The sequence below is a fragment of the Chaetodon auriga genome, chromosome 8, assembly GCF_051107435.1.
Source record: "Chaetodon auriga isolate fChaAug3 chromosome 8, fChaAug3.hap1, whole genome shotgun sequence".
Classification (NCBI taxonomy): Eukaryota; Metazoa; Chordata; class Actinopteri; order Chaetodontiformes; family Chaetodontidae; genus Chaetodon; species Chaetodon auriga.
Window position 1 is genome coordinate 4339499 of NC_135081.1, and position 14117 is coordinate 4353615.

At 41.5% G+C, this 14117-nt stretch overlaps 1 protein-coding gene across 3 annotated transcripts in view; it reads left to right on the plus strand.

Annotated features, from left to right (window-relative positions):
- cdk14 (cyclin dependent kinase 14) overlaps window positions 1-14117 on the plus strand; it is a 170931-nt gene that overhangs the window by 90029 nt on the left and 66785 nt on the right. For all 3 annotated transcript variants that reach the window (XM_076736408.1, XM_076736409.1, XM_076736410.1), the window contains 2 exons: window positions 4160-4280; window positions 12190-12283. In XM_076736408.1, coding sequence (XP_076592523.1) covers window positions 4160-4280; window positions 12190-12283 — 215 coding nt within the window. The remainder of the gene's footprint in view (window positions 1-4159; window positions 4281-12189; window positions 12284-14117) is intronic.

Sequence of the window (14117 nt, forward strand, 5' to 3'; positions counted from 1 at the left end):
CACCTCTTCCCATATATTTTTTGTGCGTGAGATAGTGATTTATAATTCAGTGGTGACCTTCATCCCAGAAGCTACCTGCCTGGGCAAGATAGCAAGTCAACTGGTGAACCAAAACTGGTGCCTGAAGGTCTGCAAGTGTGTCACAGTGCATGTGCATCTGAAGCCATAGGTCAGGTCTTTGAAGTTGGACCCTCCTCTGTAGTCAAACACGTTGGGGTTGTAAAGGAGAAGGTCATGGCTGGGTATCTTCCACGCCACCATCATGTTGCAGCTAACTTACAGAACAATGTACAAGGTGATCTAGATGAACAAACACATAGAAGCCACCAACTAAACCAATATCAGAACTGCTTTTTCACCCATTAACAGTTTGGAGCTGAGGAGCACCCTGGACTGCATCTGCCAGTCAGAGTTTTCATGCTGGTCCACTTGTCTTGGAGGATTTCATTGTCCTGTACAAAGTGGACCCTATTTTCCCATGTTTTTGTGTCCAAGTGACTAATGGATTGCATTAAATCACAGAAGCTCTTGATGGCTTAAAGGCTCTGAACAGTACAGAACTAGCTCTGATTGGCTGCATATGGGTCTCAGTCATTTGGCACACCAAGTGGGTGATGGCCTTCGACCAGCATGCATCGTGTGTGTGTGTGTGTGTGTGTGTGTGTGTGTGTGTGTGTGTGTGTGTGTCCGTGTATGTGTATGCAAATTACCTATAGATCAACATGCATGACCTGTCAGAAATGCTCATGGTGGTTGACTGATTAACGGTTAACTGATGACATCCATACCTCTTCCTGTCAGCGTGGGATTTGAACCCATCACTTTTTGCCTGGGAACCCAAACACTGTTTATTTACACACACAGCGGTGAGCAATCAGTAGAGAACAGTAAACAATGACAAACAGATCACAGTTGTAGCACATGAACACGGTGAGCTGAAACACTCCGGTCACCTCCGAGCTGTCTGTGGGTGGAAAACTTGACTTCTATATTTTGTTTGTAAAGCGAGAGATGGAGAAGGAACAGCTGATTAAGGTCTTACACAAGCTTGTTGTTTGGACAAAATGCTATTTCTTTTTGTTTGTTCTCCTTCTTCCTTTTTGATTTAGATATAATATCATTCCATAGCCAAAGCTAAGAATTCAAATTGTTTTGTACTTGCTTATATTATGAAGGCACTAGTCCTTAACTATATGTGTGTATATGTGTGTATATATCTCTATATCTATATATTTACACACATACACATATATATATGTGTGTATATATGACAGATTGTCAACATCTTCTTTCAGTGACTCATTGATGTGTTTTATTGATTGATTGATTGATTGAAGACATTCAGCTCATAGTGTAAAGTGTTTCTATTTTGCCCTGATAGATGTCTGGCAGCTTTATGCTGGGCTCCACCATTTAAACTGCACTTCATACCAAGACCATTCAACTGAATAAATGAATTGAGGAATGTGTTTCAGTTTTGGGTGTGATCTCTCAGTGACTGACAGACCCAGGGTCAGGTCAAAGTTCACCTTTGTTCTACTTTGACTGTGCGAACTTTTGGTGGTTGGCCAATGGAGACATGAATAAACTCTGTTTGGGGATTGACAACTGATGCTCTTTTGGGGCAGAGTGTGTGACAGTTTTGTAGCACTGAAGGTAAATATGACTTTACTGATTAGGTTACATCCATGGTTGGGGCTGTGCGGTTCAATCCAGCCAGTGAAACTGAATTTCAGGCAGAGGCTGCCGCTTCTAAGGCTTTTGGAGCGAGTGCTTGGTTGTGGTGGAAATGGGAAAATCTTGGGTTTCTGTGTCACTGTATCACTCTGAACAGGTATTTATTTTTATTTATTTTATGGGTGTTGGTAATAGGGATGCTGGGAAAAAGTAGGAAGCTAAGTGGTGTGCAGACAAACAGTTTTGTGTTATTTCCTCCAAACTCTCCAGACATGCTTTGTTCCATTTTAATTTTTACAACACCTCTCCATGTCACAAACAGGCCAACCTCCTACGGCTGCATTTTCTTTTATGATACACACACACACATGCAGGACGCCTGCAGTGGAAATGATAGCCTCTCAGTGTGAGTGGGCTGATGGCGTCTATTCCACGTTAGATCAGTGTGTGGAAATTACAGTGCTCGGCTGTGATGAATGCCGGTTGAAACTCCTTTCTCCTGTGGGTGTTCCAACACAAGGAAATGTTAAATACCCCCTCCCTCCTCTCATTTATTCTCCTCTCTGCCCTTCTTCCTCCCACACACAGGGGACTAGCATCAGGGCAGGAAGTCCTTTTTTACCAGGCTAAATGCTTTAATTAAGCCCTCCGACCACTTGGGAAGAGACAAAGAGGTAATGCCATCAGCCTCATTAAAGCTCGCTGCATCTGCACTCTGCTCTACCATTAGCTGCCATGGGAGCACTGTCACCAGATACTTAACTAACCTGGGTTTGTATCATCGCATAGATAAATGTTAGAACAGGGTTCAGAAACCCCGGAGGAGGATTTTTTTTTGTTTCTCATAAAGCTAGCTGTAGCATCACTGTTGATTAACTGCATTCGATGTAAAAAGGGCCAGTAATGTCCAATTCACTCGATGGAAACACGAGTTTTGGTCCTTCGGGTTCCTCTGACTGATATTCACATCATGTCATCTCACTGAAACCTCAAAGGTCTTCCATCATGATTTCCATTTGAAAAGGCAATCTCAGGCTTGTTGCGGTTGAATGTGCAGAAGTCAGGACAAAGACAGGTCTGCCAAGAGGAGTTTGCACACAATGCTGCGAGCAATATTGCAAGCGCCCGAGAATATAATGAGGCAATGTTTCAGTCGTTAAAATCTTTGTCAGGTGCACATCAATGATTTGGAAAAGACAAAAGCTCTTCATGGTTAAAACTTTTTGGATAATGTGGTTTAAACAAGGACTCGGATATTAATCTCCTCTAATAAAAATAAATGTCCTTTTCATGAGCAATTTAATTTAACTGAAACTCTCCAGTGGTTAAACTTCTCACCTTGCTGCAGTGATGTAGAGGTGTATTCCAGGGTTATTCAGTACAGTGTGACATCGCTGAATGTAATGTGCACTTCCGCTCTGAATGTAAATAATTGCGATTGTAATTTTCCAACCTGGTGTCCTCATCCTGTCTGATACTGTTTGTGATACTTTCACTTCAGTTGTGGTAGTCGACGGCAGAATTAAACTCCATCTGCTCACTAACATGGTCAGCAGTTGCAGCTGCAGCAGTAGCTGTGACACACAGCTCATGGAGGCCGTTGAGATTCTTGAAAAACCCTTGGTGCCTGACTGTTGCAGCATCATGCTCTTTCTCTGAAGGAATCTCTGCAAATATCAAAGTAATCCAGTCAGAGTTGTCATACATATGTGGGTACACTCCAAATTCAGAATACTTTTAATTGTACCAGTTTGCTGGAATGTAAAAAATATATGACACAAGTAGCCCACAGCTAACTCACTGACTCCATGGCAGTGTTACACTTCCTGTTTACAGCCTCCAGATTATGGTTGTCACAATTCTGTCTGATGGGAGCCCCCATTGTCAGACTTTGGAAACCTCAGCTCTACTGTGGGCACTGTCCTCTCTGTGAAACCTGTGACTTGATTAAAAATCGCAGAAGATACAAATCATGATTGTTATCTGATACCACCAGCCATCTATTATGTGTTACTATGTATTATCTATCAGACAGACTGCCCAGGAATTTGCTGAGCACATTCAATATCCAACATTTCATGTCGGTCCTTTGAGATCTGCCAATGGGTCTCAATACCTGTAGCCTTTTGTCTTATGTTCTTCTACTGTGTTGCTGTAACCACATATTTTTCATTTGCCATTTTTTATTTTATTCAAAGTGCTCATCAGAATTCTAAGATGCGCCTTGATTTTCATTTTCATGTTGTATCCTAATTCTTACAGTATGCTGCACTAACTTAATTTCCTCACACAGGACATTAAAATCTCCTGTTATCTTGAGTGCATTTCAAACATTGCTGTGTGTGTATGACCACATATCACAGTGCTTACTACAGGAAATCTGGCAGCTCCTCTCTCACTCCTGCTTTGTTTTCAGAACCCTGCTGAAGGTCATTCAATGATAATGCTTTCTGAGACAGTGTTGTTGTGTTGCTCCCCTCAGGCCTGGCCAGGGCCAAGTCGGTCCCCAGCCATACCTACTCCAACGAGGTGGTGACACTGTGGTACCGGCCTCCAGATGTCCTGCTGGGATCCACGGACTACTCCACTTGCCTGGACATGTGGTGGGTACTCCTAACCCCTGACCCTGAGATCCCCCAAAACTCTCATCATCCACTCTTTGTGTCATTTCTCCTTGATTTATTCAGGTTGTCCCATTAAGCTCTAGATGTCTCTTTTTTCCACAAGGAACTCAGAAAATAAATCATGAAGTAGACAAAAACACATTAAAACCCACTTATCTGTCGCTCATCCCAACACGAGGGTGTGTTCCCTGAATATGCTGTAGATTGTCCCTTGGATGAATATCTATTCATATTTTAGCTTCTTCTTTGGTCACGCTTCACCTACTGTATCCCTCCTCCCACTGACAGTGTGGATCTGAAGAGGCAGAATCACATTCACACTTCTTACACGCAGAGATGGAGCTCACAGATAAGGATGAAGCAATGACCAGAATGCAATGTGCGATTAACATTTGACTGAACTCTTACCAGCCTTTGAAAAGCACAGCAATAGACTCATTAGCAGGGGTGCACATAACTAGTACGCAGGTAAACATGTGTGACAAAGTCAGAAATGCATAACATCCAGCACCAAAATGCATCTTTGCATACCAGGCAGCAACTGAATTGGGTCTGTATTATAGAATTGGCGACATAAAAGCTGTTACAATCCAGCAGATGGAAGTAATGTAACACTTCCAGGGGCCAACCACCATAAAACTCAGCAGAAGAAGAAGAAGATGACAACAACTGTCATTGGTCATCAATACACTCTTATCATCTGCTTGTGTATCTTGTCAATACATTTTACCCCCTGAAGTAACCTGCTGTGACAGATGTCCAAAAACAACCATCAAGTCACTACTTTGCGTTCCGTCTCTGAAAAGCCGTCCGTCTTGAAAAGCTAATGATGAGCGTACAGAAATGTAACCGATATGTTGTTTACATCCACATCTGTCAGACGAAACAGTGTTTTATATGAACATCGTGAATTTCAGTCATCCATTATTTGATAAACACAAAAATGAACGTCAGAGGTGCGTATTGACATGAAGGGGAAGCATAGATAATGTAGAGCAGTGAATCAGTGGGGAGTCAAGTGGCTGTCTGCTGAATTTTGGGGCCTGCTCTCTGATCTATTGGAGGACATCTCAAAAACTACCTTACAACTTGACACAGACTCCCCAGTGAGAGAATGGATGTGGACTGGAAAACACTTGGCAGTGACCTCTGAGTCTAAATAGTTAATACAAGTAATCCAGATGGTATTCACACTTGAACAAGGTGGATAAATTGTCTCTTGACTACAGACACACTGGATGCGTTGCAAATATTAAGTTGATGGATCATCGTCATTTTCTATGGAGAGTAGGAGATCCGGCTGTGCAGTGCATGATGGATACAGCACGGTGAGTTGACGGACCAGTCACTGTATCTGAATTTGCATAATAACGACTCATCTTCAGCTTTATGCAAATAAGTCTGTTCAGTACAAGGCACCAGACTCATGAAAATCAGTTCAATCTGAACACACCAGGCCACTGAAGGCTCGAGCTGGAGGGTGACGTGACGAGTTGGGTGGTGCTTGGTTTTGGCTTGTTGATTTTCAACATGGCCGCTGGATCACAAACTTTCTCATATTACAGCAAAACAATACAGTAAAAACACTCAAAACATGAGGTAACAGAATCTTGATACATATTGATCCGAGCTGCCTACTTTGAAAGTTGGATCTAATGCTCATCAGCCCAGTGCGTCGCACCAGATGGACTCATTTGCATAAAACTGAGGTTGACGCAAATTCAGATAATGAAACTGGTCCGTCAACTCACCGTTCTGAATCAATCATACAACCCACAGACAGATCTTCTGCTTGCTATAGAAAATAAATAGGACACTAAAGTAAAATTATAGAGATACTGCATGTTAATGTACTTATTGTAAGAGTGAGCTATTGAAATGCAGCTTGATTAAAGTTGTGTTTAAGTGACCTCGGCCCACGGAAGATGTGTTTATTTTTTTCACAGTTGTGATCCAGTGCTACTTCTTATCAAAGAAACGCTTGGCTCGGTATAAAAAGCACAGATATGGGCACGCACAGTGGTTATATACTGAACAGCAGAACATACAGCAGAAAGATTTGGCCAAATCGCACAATGACGTTAATTAGCGGCAGCTGAGTAGAGCTGTCATATCAGCCAACTAAAACTTTCAGTTCTTACAAATTATTAAGACATTTCTGATGTAATTTAAACTGCAGCTCTTGCTGTTTCTGAAAATTCTACTCATTCAAATTGTGATTTTGATATTAAATGATTCATCAGCCCTAGTTTTAAGAATGAATGTGATGTTTTGTGAGACCAGTGTGATCTGGCTGATTCTGCTTTAATGTTGAATCCGTGCAAGAGTGACAGGTCGGGTGGAGCTGCTCTGCAGGACATTCCAGAGAATGGGAACACCTTTAGACCAAACTTTGGGGTTAATACAGTCTTTTTTGTTGCCTTATTTTATGTGTACATCCTGTTGAAAGCATGTTGTAGAACTGGTCAGCACTACTCGATGCATCTGATAACCGTGCAAGCTGTTTGTTCTATTAAGATAAGTTTTAAGATAATTATAGTTTAAATCATTATTGATGATGTTTGAAATTGGCCTGATGTGTAGCATTCATACACCAAAAAGATACAGGAAAACCAAAAATACAAACCGTAATGAATCAGAATGACTAAAAATCAAAACAGAAGAACACAGGTCCTACTTTTTACTAAAAAAAAAAATGATTTATCGACAATTATGTTCAACCTAAAATTGAACTGAGACATATATATGAATATATATTTGAATATATATGAAGTTACATCTGATTAATCTTCTGGTCTTTTTCAGAAAATAAGATTGTAAATCAAGTTGAACAGAACTGCAGCAAATGCTCGAACAGGAAATAGAAAACATGGATGCACCTGAGGTGGTGCAGTCCGTTTCCCCTTCTAGACCGGTGATTGTCCACCCAGTGTCCCACACCTCTGATGCTTCCTTCCAACAATACTGCTGCTGCACTTGCAGTCAAGCCTTGGTGACCTCCTCTGTCTGCACAGGCAGTCAGCAGGGACATCCCATGAACCCCAGCTGCATTCTCCAGCATCCAATTAAAGAACAGTTGAGGGCTTTGGGGGCCCATGAGGTAGTGTGTCTGCTTCAAGGGTATTTGCAGGTGGGCAAATCCACAGGGTGCTGTTCCGTCCATCTGAGAGTCTCACACACACACACACACACACACACACACACACACAGCACCCCTGGTCACTTAGGAAGCAGTCTCCCATGAAAAAGCATCTCTTGCAGGACCAAAAGGTTGCGCTGATCTGTCTTCCTGCCATGAGAAGCATCCATCACAGCAGCCTACAGGTTACAGGCTGCCATCTGTGAGGAGGGAGGATGTGATGGAAGACAGGCAAGAAACTGCTCTATTTTTACCTTCCTAAGCACATCACCCAGATGCAGCTCTCACACGTGTCTGTCAATCAGAGTCAACGCTGAAATCACTCGAGTGTGATCATGCACAGATTAATGTACGGCTTCAGTCGTGGTAGGCTGCGACGCAGAACGTCTCCAATTTAAATGGCAAGGCTGCTGTAGTTCTGTTGTTCTTATTGTCAACAAATCCCATGAAACTATCAAAGCAGCAGTATGCTGGTCTGTCTCTCAATACTTTCTGACTTCCCTACTACTCAGTTCCAAGCCCACCGGTTCCTGCTCAACATGTAAATCTTTAAAAATAGCTCATAAATATAGAACAGCAATGCATTGTAGTTTTTAGCAAACATTACTCAAACAGCACTGAGCACTTCAGGCAGTGGAGCTCTACGACACAGAGAAATATATCACACTTTGGATACACACACAGTGAATCGAATATTACACTTTGAGCACAGTGAAGAAATAAAAGTCTATAAATTATATTTTGTAGAGAAACTAGAATGTCTCCGTCCCCTGCTTCTCCTGGGGCTTCTCCCTGTACCTACTGACAGATAATCCAACTATCAGAAGTTCTTATTCTCTGATGTGAAATTGTGGCCCACTGTAACACTCTGTCGGGTTGAGCGGCAAAGCCTGGAGGTGCAGAGAGGAGGGATGCTGAGAGAGCCAGAAAGGACACTGTGAGCAAGTGTGCAAGGGTGTGAATGCGCACCAAGTGGGGAGAGATTATTTATTGTCTTCTTATGGAGCTAAAAGAAAATAGGAAGATAATCATTTATTGAGCACAGATGAGATCTTTGTTAGCTCAAAATATTTTCCTCTTTGTTGCAAAATGTCCCCATGCACTCGTCAGAAATGAGACAAATATAACTGTAGGTAGTGAGATCAGTGCATCGCTGTTAATGGATTTGTTGAGAAGGCAGATATTATGAGACAATGAATCATATTCTCAAACTGATTCTCTAATTTCACCTTAAAAACTCCCATTTGTTGGGTCACTGTGAGTGAGATGTCCAGCTCTCTCTTCCTGGTACACAGCATGTTGGTGGAGTCTTGTTATTTATGGACTCTATGTCACTCCCACAGATGTGTTTTGTGGTGTGAATCCTACAAATGTGTTTGTTGGCTTTCCTCTCAGCCAGGTCTGCTGCCATCAAAAGGGTTCATTAGCTGTCTGTAAGCAAACAGGCCTGTATTTACTGAGGCTAATTTACTGTGTGCTAAAAGTTAAGGAGCACAGCTGGCCACAGCGACTGACTGATTTACTGAGATCCAACAGTCACACTATCTCAAAAACTGTGCAATTACAATAACAGCAGTGCTACTCTATGCCAGACACATTCTGTGTGCAGTGTGAGACAGTAATTGCATTGAGCAATAGGAACAGAATCAGAGAGAGGACATTTCCATTAGTAATATACATTATTCAAACAGTGAGTAAGAAGCACTGAGAACAAGTCTTAGTCTGATGTCTTTGGATTTCATGTTGGTTTTCATATTTCTAGCAACACCATGTTGATGTGACAGTATTTTAATCATCACTCTCTGGAATTTGAAGAAGGTGATTTTGTCTTGTAGAACGTTTTTCATGTGAGTGTGTCTGAGACAATAGAAGACAAGATCCCATCACAATCCCTCTTCAGTGTACAAGCTAAAGGCTGCTGTGTGTGGATATGCACATGTATAAATATATATACAAATGCACAAATATACATATGTGTGTGCATTCAAACTGAACAGAAATACACCCTCACACATTATATGAGGATATATATTTAACAAAGTGATTATTCACTTTTTCAGTCAGTTTTTCAACCAATTTTCAACACGGTCTGCCTTCACCACATGTTTTCTGGCCGTCCTTTGCTCTGAATAAATGATAACCAACAAAGAAACTGTGATGGAGAGAGCCCATGCAGGCTCTGTGATTGGACAGCAAGCAGAGTACACTGATACTGTGCCTCACCACAGCCACTAGCTTCACACATTCCCTGAATTCTCTGGAGGTTTGGATTGGATTTGAAACCAGAGAGGAAAATATTTCCAGATCACATGAAATAACATAGAAACTGACTGATGTGATTACAGAAAGCAAATGTTAAGTTTGTATGGGTTGAAGTTGTATTATATATATTATGATATGAACAGTATTTAGTATTTAGTTACAAAATACTTTTCCTTTCATTTAGAATATTTCCATCAAATTATTTGTGTGTTCTTGTGAAATCTATGACAGACTGAAAACACATTTAATATTTGTCTATCCCTAAAAATGCTGAATTATTTTGAGATTAGAAGCTCTTTGAAGCTGCTTTAATGGATATTGTTAGAACAGATCACATGGCTGCTCATAGTGACAAACCAAAAAAAATAATCTTACTCTACAGTTTCAAGTTCTACAAAGTATTTTTTCCATCTTTCAGCTTGTTATTATTATTATTATTTTTTTTTCCTCTACAACTTAACTGCTGTGGGTCTTCTTTGGACTGACACAGAGCTAAATGAGAGTGGACACCCTTTCTGCTGCCCCCATGTTGCCAATCAGGTGAAAAAATGAAGGTTTAACTTAAGGTGACCCACCTTTTCTGCTTAACATAGTCACACAGTCACATTATTATCCAAGATCAGATATAGACCGTATGGCTGGCCTGACAGCAGCTGATAAAGGTACAACCCTATAGATGCAAACAGAAGTGTTTTCGAACTGACCTTTGTCCATACTCGGCTAACAGAGGTGTTCTGTTCGCTCCAGTATAAATACTGGATGCTGAGGTTACAGCTGTGTCATGGAGATGGATGGATCCCCATGTCGCCATGATACAGGAGGCCTCACCAATGTTAAAATAGATGGAATATAGAAATTTTAAGGGATGAATTTCTAGCACTCTCTCTCTCTCTCTCTCTCTCTCTCTCTCTCTCTCTCTCTCTCTCTCTCTAACCCTCTCTCTCTGTCCCCCTCTCTCCCTCCCTCCCTCTCTCTCTCTCCTTACATTACTGGTGTTTCAGCTCAGAGAGGGAATGTGCACTGAGCCAGAAAGTGAAAGTGTCAGGCAACAATAGCCTTTTGACAAATGAGCGCTGGCAACAGTTTACACACGTGTGCGCGCACACACACACACACACATACACAACCTTTTACTTCTATCCATGTGAGGACTCTCATTGACATGATGCATTCCTTAGCCCCTTACCCTAACCTTAACCATCACAATTTAGATGCCTAACCCCAACATCAACCTAATTCTAACCTAAGTCTTAACCTTCAAACAGCTCTTTGGCCAAAATGTCCTCACTCTGTTTGTTAAAATCTTGTTTGGCACACACACTCACACGTGCACACAGACACACACACATCCTTTGTCCTCACTCTTTAATGGACTTGGTATTTCTCATTGTAACAGCTCCTCACAGGTTGCACTGATCTACTGATTTACTGATTTCAACCTTCATTTACAGTCTAACAACCTCTAGGAAGAAAACAAATCAATACCTTTTCAGAATTACTTTTACTTTGAGGCTTGTTAAGGTGCATAAACAGTTAGTGGTGTCTAAACTGGATTTAGGTTAACGACTGTTAAATGCCGTTTGGGTCTTTCAGTAATGATTATTCTGTTATGTTTGGCAGCAAATCTATAAATGGTATCAGGACAAATTAAAACGATCCACTGTACCTGGAATTCTTAAAGTTCCTCTTCTGGCATTGATGAAACTGCTAAAAAGTATAAAATTCTTTCCGTGAAAACACCCCCAAGACATTAAAAATGTCCTGTCAGTCATCAGTTTAATCACCAGGTAACGTTGGCTGACATTATCGAGCGCACTGCAGATTTGTTTGGACACAGTCGATGGATAGAACACAGGAAAAATAAATTCACCAACGCGTTGGCTCATACTCGCTGTGTCTCCAGGATAAATGGATGGAACATCGGGCTTCAATAGAAGTTTTGTGGCAAAGCCCATCTGTTTGTGTGAAATTTTCAAAACAGAGCTCTGGAAAATGGCGACAGCAAAACCAAGTTTCCTCTGCCTCAGATTTTCAGATCCTTTGATACTGCATGGAGGCTAACCATTTTTCCTTCAGCATCTTTGCCACTGAAACTAAAACATGTTTCTGCCATCTTTTCGAAAACAGTGAAACTTGGCTTGCAAAATACCAATAAATAGCTACACCTAGCTTCTCCTCTGATAACTCTCATTTCACTGTACACCGTCCTGCAGATCGGCAGGATTTGTTCCTCAGATATGTTATGTATGAAAGCTGGCTGTCTATTTTTGATATTGTCATTGGTACACTGCATTTCCGAGGTAGAGATGCTCAGCCATGGTGGTGACTGCTTATTTCGCTCATGATATGTCTTGTAGTATATAAAAACTCCAAATGGACATCTTCACAAGGTTAAAAACTACATTTTCATTGGAGTTGTCTTTAAGTTGATCAAGCATTGGAGCCAGTATTGAATGGAAGGCCTTATCATGTGTCTTTCTCCTCCAGGGGGGTGGGCTGCATTTTCATTGAGATGATCCAAGGAGTGGCTGCCTTTCCTGGGATGAAGGACATCCAGGATCAGCTGGAGAGGATATTTCTGGTGAGTCACTGAGGCTGCAGTGTGCACTGGGTGTGAATGGGTTCTGATGGCAGCTATTGTAGAAAAAAACCCTCTACCCTGCAGCCTTCATCAGTGCTGCTGGATCTGCTTTTCTTTCAGTCCACTAACAGCAGAACAGAGCTGAGTAATGATAGACGTGTGAGTGCAATACCTGAGGTTCAGCATTGATACCTTACTTTAAGAAAAACTAATACTTTTCTTTTTCCAAAGCCTCTTTTGGTCATTTAACAGCACAACGCAAACTTATCAACCTCATACAAGAACATCCATCTGAGCATAAAGACAACCTAATTTTGATCCTGCTCTGAATAGTCACTGACATTCAGTAGTGGCTGTGAAAGGACATCTACATTTTGAGCCTGTTCTGAGTGTGGGCTGATGGTCAGTGGTTGAATATTGAACCTGGCCCCGAACGACCAACATGAAATTGTTTGCTGAGTAGTAAACACGTTTTGATCTAACTTAGATTTACATACAGTAAGTATTCAAAATTGTGCAACGCTCCTGTTTTTGTCATCCACTAAGATCTCTTTCTGCCCAATTAAGATGCCTTAAGCTTAAATATTGTTTTGTGCAGACACTGCCAGAGGCAAAGCACAGCGCAGGTATAAACACACCGACAACAGCTACAGTTGCAGACGTATGATGCATTTGAATTTATTTCAAAAGAAGGCCCAAGCAATTGTTGTGTGTTGTACAACTATATGTGTATTTGTGCCCTGTTGATACAGCTATGCTTGGGATTCAAAGCATAGCCCCTGTCACTGTGTCTGCCTGGCAGCTAGTGTATTTGGACAGCTAAGCTAACTTTATCTTAACTGTATTCCTATTCAGAAACCTGGTGGTCACATCTGATATGTATCACTTTTCCTAGAGAGATTATGGTATGTTTTTAATGCTGTGCCATACAGTTCAGGGAATTCATTGGAAAACAATGTCACAGCCAACATAGCGCTGTTTTGCCATCGATCAGGTGAGGACACCTTTACACCTGCATGGCACTTCCTAAACTTCGACAATAGCTTAGAGTAGAGCTGATGTTTTACCTGACAGACTTACAGTTTAGTGCCTTTAGTGGCATCTAACATGATCATCTCTAATGTGAAAACCATTCATGTCCGTATAGTCAAAGAAATAAAAAGCGTAGTCACAGATCACTAATGAAATCCTAACGCGTTGCAGACTGTCTCTCCTGACAGCACCGTCAGCTGAAGTGCTGATCACACTGGACAGCAGCAGACGAAGCAATGCCAGCTTCTGATCTGGTGTCGAAGTAGTCTAGCATCCATCAGCAGAGCTGAACAAACAAGAATGAAGAAACAGGGAGAATGTCTGCCTTTATTTTCCATCACCCTTCTCCCTATTTCCATTACAATTACGTTTGCAGTTACTGTAGGAGGTTTCGAGACAAGACTCGCTTTGTAAACCTCTTTGTAGTCTGCCATGTTGTTGTACCTACCGGCCATGTAATCTCGTGTTGCTCGGCGTACAATGACACAGCAGCAAATGATGTTTCAGTCAACAAAATAAAATCAGTGGCTCCTGCACTTGTTTGTGTGTATTAGCTATGAAACAAAACATATTTCTGTGAGGTGCACAAATGTTACCTGGACGATGATTCTTGCTTTCTGTTGCCACTTGCTAATGGTAAGGTCACAATATGGCATTAACAGCATGAATCGTTGCCTCCATCCTTTCTTGTAACAACGGTGCAGGCTGGTAGTGTAATGATGTGTGTTTTCTACAAACACACAGGCCTGATAATACAAGTCAAGTCTCATTTGAATGCCACAGCATACACTGACACAGCTGC